Raw genomic sequence first — 13,302 nt, forward strand, 5'->3', positions numbered from 1 at the left:
GTAAACACAGGCAAGTTATTAGTATCAGCGTTAGCGGAGACTATCTAACTTGGATCTCATCCTGCGCGAACAGGTAGCAAGGGAAGGCATTGCCATAGAAAGATCTCCTCTGAAGAAATGAGACAAAACAAACCCCAACATCCTCCTTTTACAGAGCCAAGGGATGGGAGCTGAGACCAGAGCATCCAGCTTCTCTCCTGCAGCCACAAGGTCTTTTTCCCTCCCCAGAGGAACCCACAGCTCCAGGTTGGCCCCAACTCTCCAGGGAACATCTTCCCTCACCCAGCTGAGGCCTAAGTCTCCTCTGGGACTAGAGGATTTTGACTAAAGAAAGCACTTTTTGGAAACAAACAAACAAACAAAACCAAAACCAAAACCCAAGACCACAGCATTTTATTGCTGTTAAGCATCAGTGAGGCACATGCTGTGCTGTGTTGGCTGGATCGTACAGACCTCCAGGTTGACAATCACAGCTAACAGGGTGGGGATGCTGCTCACAAGTTCTCTTCTCTGTGTCCCCAGCCCAGGCAAGACCAGGTATCTAATGCCTTCTCAGAAACATCTCTCTAATCAGTAGGGTTACAGCAGGGCAGACCCAAGGCTCTTCTTGCTCAAGTTCTCTGTTCAGCCAGTGGAAAGTCTCACGAGAGCTGCTCAGAGGTGACATGGCAGCAGCCAGGAGGAGAATTACCAGCTGCTCCACGCACAGAATACAATTCCCATTAAAGAGAGGGGAAAAAAACCCCCCAAAGATCAAAAACCAACCAAGCACCAAACCACTTCAAAGCACCCTCTGTCTAACCTGAAGAAAGGATCCTCTGCCAGTGGTTAGCCCACAGCCTGGGAGATGCTCCCAGTGCAGCCTCCCCCCACCCCACATCCCATCCCCTACCCTGCTCATGAGATGGTAATGAGCTGCCTCCCGGGGGGGCTGCAGAGAGAAACCTCCATGGAGTCCATGGGGTTCATGTGGTCTCTGAGGCAAGGCACTGGGTGCAAAGTGCTTTGAAGCCCTACCTCGTGTGGGAACTATCACCTGCCTCCCCACAGAAGGAATCAAAGTGAGGGGTCTGCAAGGTGTGGGGCAAACACTGCTGCAGTGTGCCAGCACCCCAGGCTCACTCAGTCCTGGGTTTGGCTGCCTGGAGATGGGAGGACCCTCCACCAGAGCCAGGCACTGGGGCCAGATGAGAGCTGCCAAGGAGGAGACGGCACGCACTTCACCACGGCCAAGCCCCCGCACCACACACAGCCAGCCACTGTGGCCGGAGCACTTCAGCAGGGAGACGGACCAGGAGAGGAGCCATGAGGGGTTGCTAACTGGGCATCTCTCTAATGGGAAAGGGAATTAAGGGCTTCTCATAGAGACCAGCACTGGGATCCAGATTTAGCAGCATTGTTCTTTGGGGAATGCAAAGACAATGTTAACTTCTGGGAGAGTAAACCTAAAGAGGATATCAAACTAGCAGTGAGACAGGAGAGGCCAGCACGATAGGAGGGACAGTGATTACAGAATTACCTGCCAGTCTGATGTGAGATTTTATATAGATAAACTAAGACTTAATACAGCCAGGGAGACAATCAGTACTGGCGCAGGAGCAGCCTCCACTGTCTGGCTGATGGCAGTGCAGAAGCAAGGCCTGGAGGGTGGAGCAGGCAATAAAGAGGAGCTGACTTTGCATGGCAGAGCCATGCTGGGAGCAATGCTGGCATAGGGGAGCAGGGACAGATGCAGCATCCCACTCCCACCCAGAGAAGGATGGGGGGACTGCACAGCTCAGCAGACACTGAGACTGGTGCTGTGAAAAACCTCAGCTCCTGCTTAGCAGTCAGGTCAGGCAGCACCAATGCTGCCTGGATGCCTGGAAGAGGATGCTCTTGCAGTCAGAGAGCGCAGGGATGGTTTAACCTCTGCACTGCGGGCCAGGCTGGTTTCTGCATTGCTGCCTGTCCCGGATCCATAGGCATCCCAGGCCTTGTGGACAGCACACATGGGCTTTGCGAGAGCAAGACAGAGAAATAATTCAAGACCAGAAGAGACTCTGCTTCCCCATGCTTAATGGGCAGCAAACTTGAGAACCAGCTTGCAAGCCTGCAGAGAACTGGCTGGCTGCCTCTCCTTGTCTGGGGCTGTGGATGGCTGAGCCCTTGGAGCTGGGCATTTCCCTTGCTCGATGCCACATCCCACCCAGCAAGCAGCCGCCTCCTCGCGGCCTTTCCAACCTTTGCCAATGCTGGGCAAGTCCAGGCTTTGCTGCTTTCTACTCCAACACAGGCTGCCCAGTTTGCCACCCCAGATGCAGGCATCCTGCCCCCCAGCCAGCCACTTCCCGGCTCTCCTTGGCAGAGCGGGAGCACACATGCCTTACCCAGGTCCCGGGGACAAGGACCTGGGCTCCTGTTCAGCTGTTGCCATTTTGGAAACATCTCCTTGGTCTCTTAGAAACGCTGCCACGTGGGAGCTGCCACTCAGGGAGTGAGTCATGCTGCTGGGCGGGTGAGAGCAGCAGGCAGGCATGCCAGGCACTGGCCACAGCTCAGCCCCTGAGACCCCCTGCTCCCCTGGGTGCCGTGTCACGGTGGCACAGGGCAGAAAGCCAGGGTGTTCCCACAGAGTGGCATCTCCTGTGGCTGGGTGACAGCCCCTGCCTCCTGTCCTGCTCCACTGCTCCAGTAGCTGCTGAAGTGCCACGAAGCGTTTCCCAGCAGCTGCTTTTCCGTGCCATGGCATCAGGGAGAGAGGGAGCAGCCCTGTGAAGGCACTTCCTGCAGAGATGGAGACCCTGTGTCCCACTGCATGGAGGCACGCAGCATGAGAAAATCCTCCGCCTCACAGCTTGGAGGTTCTGGGGCTAAGGGGAAACTGAGGCATGGGGCAAGGAAGGGACTTGCAACAAGAGATCACTGATGGTGCAGGAGCCTATGGGCAAAAGGCTCCCCTGAGCCTCCTTGCCCTGGGGGACGCATCCCTGGAGCCACAGCACAGCAATTCAGCCACTCCCCTTTGGGGACCATCTCCTCACCTGGCCTCAAAGATAGCACAAGCTCCCCAAAAACCGATGGAATGATAAGCACCTCTTCTGAAAGGGAGCAATTACCACAAAATACAGATTATGCAAATACCTTGGTTACCAAAACGATGCTCCCTGAATGCTGAGTAGGAAAGAAGAGAGCCATGGAAAATGAAAATTTGTTTAGCCAAGAGCCGCATCATGTCTCTTCAAAGTGCTGAGAGGTGAAGAGGGGCATCCTTGGGCAGAGGGGCTTCAGGAGGCTGCCACAGCCCACTGACCATCACACCAGGGGCAGAGACAGTGCTTGGCATTTCCCTTTCCTCCCAAAGCACTTCAGAGCCATTACTACCACTCTCCTTGGAAGATTAAGACAACCAAGGCACAGAAGAAGGCCACTGAGACCCAGCATGCGGAGACAGAGAAGAGGTTAAGGTGCTGCTGCCGGGATGCCTCAAACCAGGCACAAAGCAGGGCACCCTGCTGCTTCCCATTCCCCCACGAGTGCTCCTGTGCAGCTGGCATTCGCTGCTGTGGTGTGATGGGTTGGACTTGCCAGTGTCGGCTTCACGTGGAGAGGAGGTGTTGAAAGAGGCAACAAGAGCATGGGGCTGGGGAAAAAAACTACATGGGCTACTCAGGATGGGCTGGGATGGCAGCAGCCACTATGGCAGGCAGGAGGCTGGTTAGGGGAGGGCTAAGGGGGGACCTGTGAGTCTTGATTCAACAGGCAGGGACTGCCCTGCCTCAGCACATGCTCCCTGGCACGGAGGCAGTGGCGTTACCAAGGCCTGACATTACTTGCTTGAGAGGAGAGGGGCTCTGCATGCCACCCACTGCTGCACAGTCCTGGCTGTGCTCCTCTGCTCTGTGTTTCCTCCAGTCTCATCTGCCGCCACAGTGGGTCAGTTTTGCACCACCAAGCCCTTGAGCGGGCTGCATAGCTGGTGCCAGAGCCACAAGGGTGAGCATGGTTACCCTGCTGCTGAGAGCAGAGTGGGACACAAGCGTGGTGCCACCATTGGTGGCAGCAGATGACCCTTGCAAAGCTGTTTCAGCTTTGCAAGCAAGGCAGTTTTGGAAGGATCTAGTGCTGATTTGGAAGGATGGAGGGTGATGCATGTGAGACAAGGGCCATCAGGCAGCACAGCAGCAGTGGCACATTTCACACCTGGCCATCACCTTTTCCCTGGTGCAAGGTGGGTCTAACAGGGACAGCTGATATGATACTGCTGTGCCATAACCACGTTGCAACCCTGAGCAGGAACAACAGCTTCTCACATCGCTAAAGCCACCAGACCCTCACATGAGTCTGAGCTCCTGGCATACTGGTCCCTGCCCTGTGCATGCTCACCTGCCTGGCAGTAGTCACTCGCCAAGTCCCGCTGATGTTGCACAGGGAGGAAGGACAACTCATGACGCAGTAAATGCCAGTAGAACCAGTCGCGCAATGCTATTTCCTATCCCCATGGAGCAGAGAAACCATAAGTCAGCAGAAATGCTCTTCGCATTGTCCCCACACACTGATGGCAGGCAGATTTACGGTAGCAGTGCAGGCACTGCTGCGCTTGTCCTGCAGTCCAGCATCCCCTCCCTCAGCCAGTGGCAGAAGCAAGTCCTCCAGTGCGAGTGGCTCTGTGGGCAGCACGGGTGACCCCCTCCCACTGCCAGCACTGTCTGGCCAGAGATAGTGAAGCATCTCCTCTGGCACTCCAGGGCAGGTGCGGACCCAGATTTTGCAAAGTCCACTTCATGGAGGAGGAGATTCTGGACTGCAGCAGGCCAGCCCCCATCTTGGCTGCTCCTGATGGTCCAGCTGTCCCAGCACATGGGACCCCACACTGCAAGTCAGCCCTTCATGCTTCTGGTGCTGAGGGAAGACCCTGCCCTCCCTCCTCTTGTCACAGTCCTTCTTTGGCCACCTTTCCAGCACAGTCTGTTTGCTAACAGCCTGGTGCAGCTATTGCACATGTAGGTGGTGCTACATGTAGACTGGTGGTATTGTTTGCCCAGGAGGTATGTGGCTCCTTCAGCTGCTGCCCTGGTACAGGTGGCCGGTACAGGTGGCCACCCCAGGGGCTCAGGCAGCATGACAAAGCCCAATCCAAACCATCATCAGGAAGAGCTGTAATGTCAGCTGAGCCTTTTCCATTTCCAGTGTGAAATGCCTGTTTGAGTGCCAGGACTTGACTTTGCCTGCTTGGACCATGACAGCAGCTACCTCTTCAAATCCATCTCCAGATTTGAGTGCCTCAACGATATCTGCAGACTCCAGGAGTTTCTTCCCATGCTCAGGGAGAGATGGATCTCACTCCCAGTTGGTCCGCAAGCCCCTGCTTGGCTGACCAGCCCCTCCCCTACCTTTCCCTTGGGCAGGCCTCCACCACAGAAAGCCACGTTTGGCCTCTCAGCACTCCTGCAATGCCAGTGTTTGCTCACAACCACCTATGTGTTGGACTTGCTGTTGATCAGTAAAAAACCACCTCCTCCTTATCTCCCCCCAGTCCTGAGCTCACACCACCTCAGGAGAGAGAGAAAGTTAAATTTGTGGACAAGGCAAGAAAAGCCAGATGTCTTCTGCTATGTATAACCACAGCAAAGAGCACAGGCACTTTGCAGATCCCCTGTCACACCAGTAATCCCACCTGCTACCAATGCAGCTCCTGACTTCTCTCAATTAACTCCATCTCTCTTACTCTTTCCAAAAATCAAGCATCCTATGCTCTGCTGGAAGGCAAGGGGCTTGCTAGAAGTGCCCGTCCACCGAGCAGCACTAACCTCAGTTTCTACCCACTTCAGGTGGAACAAGCTTGGCCTCGACTGCTACACAATGGAACAAGTGACCGGGTGGCAGCGCCTTGTCTCTCCTCCCTCTCATCCAGCACCCCACTCCTGCCTGCCTCAGCATCCCACAGGCTGCTCCACCACCTTCCTCTCCCCCAGCAACCCTGCTAGGCCACCCCCAGCACCCTAGCTCCGCTGCTGTGGCATCCCTGCATCCAAACCAAGGTCTGGGTTTGAGGAGTTGCTGAGCCTTTATCTTAACATGGAGCCTTAATTCACCAACTGTGGGCAGCTGGAGGCAGGGAGGGTGGCAGATCTGTTTGCAGCGTTGCCAGCGCTGCGAGAGCAGGACACTGCTCCAGCACTCTGGCACGGCATGGCTTCTCACCAAAGATGGTTTATAGAGGAGTGTGCAGGTCTGTCTAGTGGGATTGGAGCTCCAGCCTCTGGTGCAGACAAGGCGGACTTGTTCCCAGCTGCCTGTCACCTTCCAGCCACACTCACTCACTCCCTCTGCCAAAGAAAGAGCTTAGCTTTGGGGATCAGAGCTCACATCCTGGTGAGCCCACTATGGGGTCTCTCCTCTCAGGCTCAGGCTCCTGGGAGCTCAGAAAACCTGAAAGGAGCCCTGCTGATGATGCTGGCCTCTCCCACTGATGCCAACTGGCCATAGGGAAGCATCCCAGCACTCCTCCTCGCGCTTTTATGATGGGGATGAAGGCAGAGATCCTGCTGTGCCTCCTCCTATGAACATACAGCAATGCTACAGGGGCCTTCTGCAGACAGCCAAACCCCTCAGCTGCCCACACACCACCGATCTCCCCAGGCTAACAAGCTGTAGCAGCAAGAGGAGCATTTCCAGCTTGTGCTTGTAAAGGAATGGAGAGAGCAATCTCCACACTGCTCCCCGTGGAGGGACAGATTGGTTCAAGTGCCTGTGGACAGTGCCTTCCCACTGCTCTCTCCACCTGAATGCAGCGCTGCATGGTAATTCTCAGTAGTGACCAGTCCCCAGTCTTCGCATGGGCAAGCCCTGCCACTGCAGCCCAAAGTCAACGGGAGCAAGCAACAACAAAGACGAAGAGAGGGGGGATGGATGCTCAGAGATGGCTGCAGACAGTGACGGAAATGGGCGCAGGATGCAAGGGAACATTGAAACAATGGAAATAAAGAGAGGCAGAGCAAGAAAATATGACCTGAAAGAGCAGTTAAGCCTCCAGCGAGGAAACGCACGGCAGGGCATGGAGCAGGGCTGGAGATCAGCGCAGGCAGATCCACCCAGTGGCCTTCTCCCACCTGTTCCCAGATGAGCAGCACTCACTGTAGGCTCAGCAATGCCAGGGAACAGATCTGCTCAAAAATGGTCCAAAAGCTGGATGGAGGCCTGAGACGCTAGTTCTTCAGGGCAGGGACAACATCTTCTGCATCCTCTGCATCTGTCCCAGTGCACAGCTGAAGAGCTGGCAGGAGAGCAGTGCCTTGTATCCTGCCCACCCACAGCACTCATAGGACCAGGCTGGGAACCAGAGCTGCCTGCAGTCTTGCCGAGCCTCTGTAGGCATTTCAGCTGATACATGCCTCCAGATTTGTTATAGCACTTATAATATGAGTGATGGCAGAAGGATATCGGCTACACCACATCGGCTGCCCTTCCCACATCCTTTTTAGCATTGCTCCTTTTAATAACTCCAGTTAATATTACATGCCTCTACCAAGAGTCCTTTTAGACCAGCATCCTCCGAGTTGCTTGGAAACTGTTTGCTGCAGCAACTGAAAGCTGCTCTTGGGAGGGCTCGACGCCAGCCTGCTTCCTGGCGCTGCCAGCGCTGGGAACCTGGTAGAACAACCATGCTCCCTTTCCTGGCATGTGCTGGGAGACGAAGGAAGCTGAGCTGAGATGGGAGCAGCTCCAACACGCACCAGGGACAAGAGAGCCAGGAATGGCTCGGGGACCGCAGGGCTTGTTGGAAGGCTCGGAGATCGCACAGCTGCGCTTTCAAAACGTTCCTGGCCAGAGGGTAAGGGCAAGTTTCCAGACCAGTGTTCACAGAAAACGTGCTTGGCCTCGCAGGATTTATTTGACCAAATCTGGACACCGAATTCAATCATTAAGAAGTGAGAGAGGGTGTTGCTTTATGGGCAAGTCTCAGTGTGGCCTTAATGGTGAAGTCATTTACCGACACCTCCATAATACTCTATGAATAATTAGGTATCTCTCCCAATTTATGGCTTACCATAAAATGCTGCTACAGTTTTGGAGACAGTACTTTTTTATACTGTAGCAATGACAAAAAGCATATTTTATTGCAGGAATGGCAGCATAAGCATATTTATCCATTGGCCACGATTCTGTGGTATACTTTCCTCTCTAATGACTGTACAAACATACATACATCCCGGATTTATACCCAGATTTTCCATACTTTGCCTTTCAATTTACATAATATGTGAAATTTTCTACATAAAATGGAGAAGAGCACTGAGCCATTCCCGCCAACCCACCCGCCTGATTTCAGCACTCCCCTGTCTCACACCGCTCCCATTTCCCTGCGGTGACAGCGCGCCGGGAATCCTGCAACCGCCGTTGGGATCCCACCTTTTAGCTCAGCACTGCTGGGAAGAAGGAAGGCTGAGGGGGAGGTGGGCGAGGACCCCAGGGCCAGTTCAGCGTGGGAATCCCCAAGAGAAGAAACATGAGGGGAGCAGGTTCTGCCAGTGCTGGTGAAATGCATCTCCAACACCATCACACCTGATGCCTTCTTCCATCACCCCAGTGAAGCACTGCCTTTTTTTTTTTTTTTTAAATATTGTAGAATTAGAAGTCTGGTTGATATGAATATGTAACAATGCTGCTTTATTAATAGCAGCTGCATTATCAGTTCGCTCCCTGCTATTGGCAGGAGATCTGGGACAATATGTGGCTTGAAAACTAAAGAGAAATGCAACCTGCAGAGGCAGCGGCAGTGGGATAATTTCATTCCTTTTCCCAGTGAGCAGGCCAGGCCGACACAAACACAACAGTCACTGATGCATCGCCATTGCTCCTTCTGCCTGGTCACAGAAGCAGGCACTGGGACAGCTCTACAGTGTGGATGGTCCTGAGCACACCTCACAGCCATCTGCAAAAGGATTTCCAGCCAAGGCCCCCAGCACAGGCAAGAGATACCCCTTCAAGCTGGGGAGCACAACAGCCAGCTTTAACCTCTGCAAATTGAGGTCATTCAGTACAGAGCATCATGCAAATCTCCCTGGCACGGGTAATAAACTCCCTTCGCAGTTTGCTTTCCTTACTCCCCCCATCACCACCCTGGAGGCTTATATGAAAACAAGATTACAAAGGAGATTGGATTGGACATATTTCTGGTGTGCTATTTTAGCTGTAAATTATGCCAGCTTCATAAAACCCCAACTGTTCTTTCCTGAAATCCCTGCATAGATTGGCTTGCTAATATCAGGCGACTGGGTGCTTGCTGCGGGCAGACATTGTCTGGAAAAATGCTTATGGGGTCCAAACAGTAGCAGGATGCTATAGTGCTACATACATATACATACACACACACCCCCCCCACAAAAATATAGGCACTTACACATAGGCATGACAGCACCCAAGAATTTCCCATGCCCGTTGATTAACTAAACATTGTCACACACAAGTCTTCCAAGCCCCTATCCACCAGGCTTCAACGACCTGACCCTATGGATCATCTGTGCTGTTTCAGCTGCCTGTGCCAATGCAGCTGACGCTTTCTGCAGCCTTAGCTAATCCCAGGAGACAGCAAAGCATCAGGCAGCACAGTCCAAAGCAAGGCTGGACACAAGGTATGGGACATGGGGCCACATGGCTCTGTCATGCTGCATGGAGCGAGTGTGAGTTAGCATATGTGGCGAGGTAAGGCTTGCTGCTGTGGCAGCTGCAGGGTTCTCAGCCCCAGGCAAGGCTGGGGAGCAGGGCTCTGCAGCACCAATGCAAAATGGCCACAGCCTGAACTTTGCTACGGCAAACCTGGCAAGTGGTTTTGCAATTCTTCTCACGAGCATCACTGCACCTTGGCTGTGCTCCATGACCCTGGAGGACAGGGTAGCCAGGCTCCCAGCACATGGTGCTGCTTCAGGGAAAGTCTAGCAGTGCTGCCCAAAACTAAAAGGACAACAGCTCAGTTCACACACAGCTCCAGTCCCCAGCTTCTCTCCTACAGTGCTACCAACACCCACTCCCCGCGCATTAGGGGCTGCCTCTACTACAAAGGTGTGCACAGTGCAGGCAGCTAGGCAACGGGGAACCTGAGCAGAGTGCCACAACTCCAGCTGCTGCAAGCACTCTGCCACCTCCAAGGGACAAGAGCCACTCTGAGCCTTGAGAAGACAGAGCCGGTGAAGGCCCCACAGCTCATGGGAACCCTCCTCCACTCGCTCCCTGTTACATGGGGGGACATTGCTCGAGAGCGGCAGCACACTTTGCCTTTCCCCAAGCAGACATGGCAGTGAGCCATCTCCACTATCACACTCCCACTGCTCCACCTGCTCAGAGCTGACCCTGGTCCCACCACACTTCCCGCACATGTTGGCTCACAGCCCACACCACCAGCCTGGGGAGCAACACAAAGGAAAACCCTCTCTGGCAGGACAGGTCCAGCCCATCTCATCCATCTTCCTCTCCAGCTGGCCCTTCCAGGCAATGCTACAGCAGATTTCATTTTGCACATCTAGCCCAAGTCTCCCACATGAGAATCCCTGCAGGGTCACTGACCTGCAATTTGCAGACATCTGCACATCTTCTCCTAAGGAAGGATACAGCATCCTACCTGCAAATGAAGAGGCAATGCAAGCTGGCAGAGGTGTTTGCATTGCAACGTCATGTATTAGGAAGAAAGGGGCAGTGGTCAAGGCAGCACAATAATGCTGGACATGTGTGAAAAGGTTTGTACCCAAAGACCCTGGGGTGCCTCACCTTGCTCTCCGATGGGGAGCTGCACCTCCCTCATGTGGACACACACGCAGGTCTCCACCTGCAACAAGCCATCTCCTCACGTTACACTGTGCCTTTCACCACTGGGACCTGGCATGGGGCTTGTCTGCATGTGTATGTATCTATCAATACAAAACCAGGCTTCCTAGGCAATCAATAATACTATTTAAGAGATAAATCTCACTATTGACTGGCTGCTGAGGCCAGCTCCTGATTAATTTAAAAGAGAGGGAGAGAACGGCGAGGGAGCTCAGAAGTGTTCCCAACGTCACTGGACATCAGGCCTGCATGCTCAGGCTGTGCAGGCAGGGATGGATTGGGCTGGGGATGGGTTGGGCCGTCTGTCTCCAGGTTACAAGACAGGGCTGTGCAGGGACCCATCTTCTAAGGGGGATGCAACTCCACTGCCAAACACCTCTGTGACCTGAGACCAGAGCATCGAGCCTCTTTAAACCCAGCAGTGACCATAAGGTACTGCCAGCAGACACATGCTGATTTTTACACAGCTGAGGATCCGTGCATCCTTGGGGAAGAAAAGGCTCATCTGTGAACGTGTATGAGCACTCGCTGTGCCATGCACAAATTAAAACTGGACATTGCATTCCCTGAGTCCAGCTGTGCCTGTGCTGGATTTGAGGCTCCTCTACCATCCCACACCCAGCCTTGGTGTTTTGATCATTACTTTGAGTGGGTCGAGAAGGCTTGTTGGCTGCCAAGCCCTGAAAGGTAGCTCCTGGCCACCATGTCTTTGTCCCGGCTGCAGGAGAAGTCTCTGCTGTGGTGCACGTAGGGCCTCCCCCAACCCACCTCTGGCCCTCCATTTTTGGGAAAGGACAACTCCCACCAGAACAGGTCAGAGCAGGGGATGAGCGGAGCTCACCCAGCCTCGCAGGGGAAGACTGTGAAGGAGCCATCCCTCTCCTCCCTGTGGAGGAGAGCCATCCCTTACAAGCATTCAAGGGAGAATGACAGAAGGGAAAGCACTGCTGAACCCAAAGGACAGTACTGCCATGCCAACAGACTGTCACTGCACTGCCCCGAGATAATATTCAGCCGGATCAGAGATTTCCAGCAGCAAGGATCTGAATAGACTCCCAGCAGGAGCCACAGAAGAAGAAAGACTCTGGTTTAGGTAGGCTGGATCAATTGGAAAAAGATGCATTCTTCAGCAACCCAGGGGCATCTTCCAGCCTGCAGTGCCCAAGGCCAACACTTCCCCAAGCTGTATGGCGCCACATTTCCTTCCACGTCCTCAAGCGTTTCTCCGTGGCTGATGTGGATCCATGTCTCCATCCCCTAATTTCAAAGCCAGAGCAACCCAACAGCACTGGTGCTGTGGGTGGGTGCTGGATGGGAAGGAGCACATCCAAACAAGCCCTGCTCTGCCAGGGAGCAAAAGGCCCCATTACATCAGCTCACCTCCCTCCTCCCGTCACAGGCTCTGAGACATCACCCAGCAATGCCATGGCTGAGCCCTGGGAAGGGAAGGTGGCATTGAAAAGCAACTCAGCCACGGGAGATTCAGGCTACTTTCTGCCCCACAGCAGGAGAGGTGGGAGCAGGCCTGCTGCCCAAGGCCCCAGCGATGGTGGGGGACTCATTCGGTGGAAGACCCCCAAATGATTTGAGCCTTGTTCCAGCCAGGCTGGAGGCTCAAGGCAGGAGCTGACTTGATCATTATATGAACACTTTTTTCACTACAGAAACATGGTGCCTGTGTGCTGGAGCTGCCCTGGCAAACAACACTGAATTCATGGGTACGGATCAGGAGAGAGGCTTGCTGCTGATTTCAGCAGGAGAGGGGAAGGACCGGTGCTAAGGCAAAGCTGAGAACTTGAGGCTTTGTCTTTCAGCGCCAGGAAACAGCTGCCAAGCAAACCACAAAAGCATCTTCCTGGTATCATGGGGCTGCACTTGAAGGCAAAATCTCGGCTCTGCAGACCCGCAGGCAAGTCGCAGAGCCCTGCTCCCAGAGCCCTGCTCCGCACTTGCCCTCAGCACACAGGTCAGGTCCCATGAGCTCAGGCGGTAAAGCAAAACGTGTAGGTGGCTGGTGCAAATCTCCTGACTGCTTCCTGCTCGGGGACTTCTCCTGTGCTAGACTGGGCTTTTAGGCTTCAGTTCAAAGCTTGAACTAGCTTACTTCAAGACAGAAATGAGCTCCAGAGCTTGCTACAAGCACACCGTTGTTCACTGCAAGCATCAGGCTGCTCTCCTGCCTCAGGAAGCTTGAGGCCAACGCGTCTCTGTCGATCCTAACTCATCAGGTGGGACCTCTTCGCTTCCCTGGTCTTATCTCCAGTGCATTGCTCCTTGGCTTACAGAGAGAGGAACCAAGCCTGACCCCATTTCACTTGCATTCCCAGTGTTCTTCCCCCACCCACCACTGTACAAAGAGGATGTGGTTTTGCATCTGCTCCACAGGCCCTTCCCTAACAAGCGATCCCAAATCCGCTATGCTGAGAAAGCCTCCTGGGAAGCCATGTCAGCTGCTGGCAGCCAGCAGCATTGGCCCCTGGGATGGGAAAGGGAACTTCACAC

General features: G+C 54.0%; 1 protein-coding gene across 19 annotated transcripts in view; it reads right to left on the reverse strand.

Annotated features, from left to right (window-relative positions):
- The window catches only part of FRMPD3 (FERM and PDZ domain containing 3), a 69,064-nt gene that overhangs the window by 53,280 nt on the left and 2,482 nt on the right, over nt 1-13,302 (reverse strand). For 3 of the 19 annotated variants that reach the window (XM_054839791.1, XM_054839796.1, XM_054839789.1), the window contains exon 1: nt 10,543-10,560. The exons of the other annotated variants lie outside the window; for them this stretch is intronic. In XM_054839791.1, coding sequence (XP_054695766.1) covers nt 10,543-10,559 — 17 coding nt within the window. In that variant the 5' untranslated portion in view covers nt 10,560. Of the gene's footprint in view, nt 1-10,542; nt 10,561-13,302 lie in introns of those variants that run through there. 19 annotated transcript variants of the gene reach the window in all.

This window comes from Grus americana, chromosome 12, assembly GCF_028858705.1.
Source record: "Grus americana isolate bGruAme1 chromosome 12, bGruAme1.mat, whole genome shotgun sequence".
In the NCBI taxonomy this organism is placed as follows: domain Eukaryota; kingdom Metazoa; phylum Chordata; class Aves; order Gruiformes; family Gruidae; genus Grus; species Grus americana.